General features: G+C 38.3%; 1 protein-coding gene across 1 annotated transcript; it reads right to left on the reverse strand.

Moving 5' to 3' along the window:
* LOC110043728 (dickkopf-related protein 3-like) lies at positions 1–4,253 on the reverse strand. The gene is made up of 4 exons (XM_020749227.2): positions 3,838–4,253; positions 1,754–1,910; positions 1,181–1,370; positions 1–752 (listed from the first exon to the last, which is right to left on the reverse strand). Exons 1-4 carry the CDS (start codon positions 4,177–4,179, stop codon positions 644–646), a joined length of 798 nt encoding a protein of 265 aa, XP_020604886.1. The 5' UTR covers positions 4,180–4,253; the 3' UTR covers positions 1–643.
* Positions 4,254–5,443: the final 1,190 nt, after the last annotated feature.

Genomic DNA, 5,443 nt, shown 5'->3' on the forward strand with positions numbered 1-5,443 from the left:
TGGAGGAAAACTCTCACACTTTATCCTCTTCTGGTACTGATTAACAGTTAACACCTGACAAAATGCTATTCAGCATTGGATTACCATCCTATCAAGGAATATAAAAGGATAACCTCCAACAGCTGCCACATCCCTACACATGAGAATCTGACTGTACAACAATTTTGCAGGTTCATTAGATAGAACAACAGATCCACTAACGCCATTTACTACATGTACCAACACCTTAAATCCAGGTTACAATTGGACTCAATGTGTCACCATTACAGCTGAGCTAAGGTAAGCCCACAATAAATACCAATTTTCTATTTGTATAACAATGCTCTTGATTAAGACTTACTTTATACACATGACAGCATAATTTTCTACAAGTTAAAGGCTTTAATAAATATAACAAAAGTCAGTGGATGCAAATCTTATGCCAAATAGCACATCGAAATACCAAATGAATCCAACGACTTGCCACTGCTTAAAAAACACACATCACTTACTCAGTAAATCGGATCCCCAAATCCTAAGCAGTAACTAGTAAACTAAGTTTCTTGTCTATTTTTTTCTTGTCTAACATCTAAATGACCCTGCACATAGAATTTCTAAACTCTAGGATCTTCGATTTCACGAGCTGAAAGATGGTTGATCAGTTCTATTTTTTCCAATGGAAGAAGTTGTTATTGTTGAACAAATCAAAAGGTGAATCCACTGGAGTCTTGTCCTCAACACTTCCTTCTTTCAAGCACCTTTGTGAGAAAAACCTTGGGAGAACAACAATAAAAAGAGATTGATAAGAAACAGAAATGATAGCTGGCACTTGCATATTCATTACAAGAGAAGAAGCAATGACATGCATGAAGCCATTTTAATGGGTTTTGAAAAGTTCAAAGCATGAATACAATGCAAAGCATCTACTTTTATGTACTGAACGTATCATTATCAACTGGGAAACAGTCTCAATGTCACCAAATCATCACAACTGGCTGAGTATATTGCTTTAATTTATTGCTTTACCAAAAGAATTTTCTGTCGCTGGCACTTCCCCAGTGCACTTTCATTCATCTACTAAGTGCATTCATATGGCTCATCATGCAATCTTTCCTCACCTTGTTTGGGAGGAGAAATTGCGTGATGAGCCATAAGGATGTCTGAGTACCATAGGAAGATACAAGACGAGAGGCAAACCTACCCAGTCTTCATGCACTGTAGACCCTCAGCACATTTAGGTGAGTCTCTTGATAAAATTCCCTTAGTACATGATTCTCCATCCTTCCTTAGTTCCTGGCACTTTCCCCCTTCAAATACATGGACCAAGCAGAAAAGGCCTGCATTGCACTGGCTGTCCTCATCACATGGTGACCCGACAAGACCTGTGCGCTCTGACAAACAGAAAACATTCAATAAAATCAAAAACCAGAACACATTAGCCATGATCACGTATGCGAGAAAATGACAAGTCATGTGGCTAGCAGGCACTAGACTGAATTGAAGCCAGCTTGGCCAGTCTCCTCCAGTGGTATCCTTGTGCAAGATGTAATGTAATTTGCTTTTCATCACCAAAGTACATGTATCCATGTAAGTATCTGCAGAGGAGTCAAGGGATGCATATGGTAGCTAGAGGTACCTTAGGTTGCTTTAAGCTACAATAGCAAAATAGTTTTAGCTCTTTTTGTCTTAAGTGTGTTTAAAAGCATGCACTAACATGCACAGCTTCCATGCATACATCTTCCACAATGTCAACCTGAATTCTCTGAATTCTTACCTGGTTCAACTTGACAATTTCCAAATTTGCACACTTTTTTGCCACAACACTGGTCATCGTTAAAACATCCAAAACCATCAACGCACTGTTGGCACTGAAATCTGAGTTTGTTGCAGAATTTATCTGCACTGCAGTCTTCGTTCTTAAAACATTCAGCCTGAAATAAATGAAGCAAATATTGAATATAAAGCCACACATAAGTGTACTCTTGCAAATTCAAGGTGAGCATCTTGCAGTACAAAATAATGTAATATCCTGCTATGTTTCTTCATTTTTGCTGCATTTTCTAGGTCACTGTGTTCCAAAGGGATGACATTAGCAGCTCACAGGAAGCTATTCTTAACCATCAACTGCAGCAAGACTGACAGCAACTTTGAGTTGTTGCAATTACATGTATCTAGTACAGTATTTGCTCTTACTAAAGCTCATGTTTTCAAAAGATATATCTCTCAACTCTAGATTTCCACTTCACAAGGAAACTAACAATGCCTGAAGTGGTCTTGAAACGTATGGTCATTTTCATGGATGTATTGTCCCAATTCTAGGAAACCAAATGGGTAGCAGCCATCTTAATATTACCACACACATCAATCACATTATTATAAAACTTCTTTCTGATGCGAAACTGACTTTAAGGTGATTATTCACATTTGCATTGCGCATCCTTACTGCGCATAATTTATGGTGTCAGTTAGTGCATGCTCGTACATGCGCCTAATGAAAACATGACAGATTTGCCTTGATATTGAGCTCTGTCAGTTGAAAAATGGCTCTAGCTCACCAAAGAGCACAGGGACGCCACCTTTTTTTCCAGTCATTGTAATCAACTAACCATAAGCTTTGTGTGAGAAAAGACTGATCTAATTTCTATTCCTGAAAATTGAATAAATAAGGAAAATAGCAGATACACTGAGGTCTTTTCCATTTTGCAGTTTGGTAACCATGTCAAGAAATTTGGTTCAAACTTTTAATCAAGGATTTAGCTTTCTGTCTGAATCAAACTTAAAATGTTTATTTGTGTCTGACACAATGTATTGACTGTTGTTTAATGTGTGTTCTCATGAGTCTGGGCTCACAAAGATTTCACAATTACTGGGAATGTGTTCTTATAATAAGCATTAAATAATGGCCGAATGGGGCATTTTCAATGCCTCACTGCTCCTTAATGAGCATGGGCACCCCCTTTTTTATTTCAAACTTGAAGTTCTAATATGATAAATATTCAGTGGACAAAGTTTGAAAAAAAAAATCTATTGTCACTTTTATTTCAGAAGAATCACCTTAAACAATCTGAATGCATGGTTCTGCCCACTTTCTACAATCAAAACTGAATGAAATAGAACATCTCAACCTACTTGGTTTCTTTGTCATAAATAAAATTTTACAAATGTATACTTTCTAGGGATCAAGGTGATGTTCCCAATTTACTTTCTGAAGTCATGTTAAGCTGTGTTTGATCAGCTACAATGTAGCGTTGTACTTCACTTAAACATTTTCTTTATTAAAACACACATTCCCAACTCCAAATATTGCAAAGAATACCATCAAAATTGCTAAAACTATAATCAATGTACTCATAACCTGGAATTTCTCAGACACATTATATATTAATTATTCCACATTCGCCCAATTCATTTGCATGTGTCACAGGGAGAAAGAGTCATAAAACAATATATCACTGGTTGTCATTACTCAATGAAATATCTAGAGCAGAACTGTACATAAATGTTTGATAAGGAGATCCTCTTATGTGTTTTAGAACCTAAGATTCACCTCATGCACCAGAATATGAGCACATTTCCATGATTTTCGATTTCCACATCACCGTTACCATGATTACTAGAAATAACTTATGCTTTCTATTTAACGACAGACGATATTACAGCTCTTTAAATTTGCATAAACACGTTTGGGTAATTATCACGAATGCTCCCTCCTACCCGACAAAAAGCGCTGTTTTTATATATTCCTACACGAAAACCCTGCTTAAATAAACCTTAAGTAATTCTGGTGACACACATTCAAACAAGAGAAAAACTCACATGTGAACAATAAAAAGTAAGCTTAAACACAGCTAAACTTACCTTCATTCCTGGCCCGTTGTTCTTGACCCTTCGATGAATAGTTCCATTTGGATAGCGAATTACTTCAATTGTCTTGCTACTGGAGGTTTCATTTCCTCCTGCCGGTTTATTTCGTTCACGTATCTTCGTTACTTCGTGAGTTCCCTTCTCGTCTGTCTTTTGCTCGTACTCTTCGACTTTGACGTGAAATGAACTTGAACTGCTCGATTCCGATCTTTTCTCCACATTGCCATCGTTCCAGACTTCAAAGGTGTGATGATCTTCTTTCGGAAGATCGCCCAAGGATGTTCCACTGTTCACGACAAGGAAAATGCAAAAAGAAAAGGTTGTAAAACCCCTCATTGTGGAGTAAAACACTCCTCGCAAACTCCTCAATAACAAAGTTGACGTATACAAAATAGTTTCCACTGAATGTAAGAAGTCATGGAAACTCCGCAGAAATTATCAAATATCCCGGATGTGGTGCCCGGGTTGTAATCCTAGGACTCTTTCCAAAGACATTTCAGAGATTAACAAAGGGAATAAAGATTCACTATTCAGATTCCTCAGGGAATTTTCATGAAATTAAAATTCCATCTCACGATATCTTCTTCTCATCGCAAACCTGAATGATTCACGTCAAATCTGCGTTATTTACACACGAGAGAAACTACCTCTCTTCACAGAGACGTGAAATAAAATTTGAACGCGGAAAAACTAAAAATGTTACCACTAACTTAAGTCTTTATACCCCTCTTACTTTCAACAGCCTATTGGGCTCTTCTCATCTCCCCCTTAGTTTTCAGGCCTTCTGTTATATTTACTTTGTAGTCTCAGGTTACAATGACTCGGGGCAGGTTACTTTTTTAATCAAAAGAACCACGATCCCCAAACTCAAATGTTTAACTTTTCCCAACGATTCAGTTAACATTTCATTCAAAGACCTAAACTGGATTCCAGCCCTTTATAGTTATAGGGGTAGCCCGCAACATGATCCGTTGTCTCCCCCGGGGAAGGGGTACTCCCAGACAAAATTAGGTGGGATGTGCGACCCGCTTCCCAAAACCCTTAACCAATTTATGACCAAAAGCTGCGATTTTCCCTATCCTATTTATGACCAACCAAAAATTCCTTTTGCCGCTGGCACAACTACCCTAAAAATAATTTATGAAGGGTTTTTGTTGATGGTCTTATCGATAATGATGAAAAAGTAGCTTCCTCTAAAAAAACATACCCAATTCAAGACCAGAGAGCAAAACCATACCCTATTTATGAACCCCCTTTATGACCAAATCGGCTGAAAAACCCTACCCTTTGAGGCCGTACATGCCTATATAGCCCATGTAAGGGAGTACCACCCCTTATAAGCCGGTGATACTCAGTGATTTTCCCGCTATACAGAAGTTAGGGGATACATCAAGCGAGCCTGTGCCGGTCTCACAGCCGCCTCTCCGACTTTTCTCTTTCGGGGAAGGCGGCTGTGACACAGTCTAACGTAAGTCCACTCGCACCTGAAAGAAATGCAATGTGCTAGAAGCAGTGTAGTTGAAAGGTCCGCAAAAACTGTCTAGTGGTATCTTCTTTTCCTTACCCTGTTTGAAAATCGGTCGCTACACAAACTACACAA

This window comes from Orbicella faveolata, unplaced genomic scaffold, assembly GCF_042242905.1.
Source record: "Orbicella faveolata isolate gen_17 unplaced genomic scaffold, um_ofav_v1 contig_1, whole genome shotgun sequence".
In the NCBI taxonomy this organism is placed as follows: Eukaryota; Metazoa; Cnidaria; class Anthozoa; order Scleractinia; family Merulinidae; genus Orbicella; species Orbicella faveolata.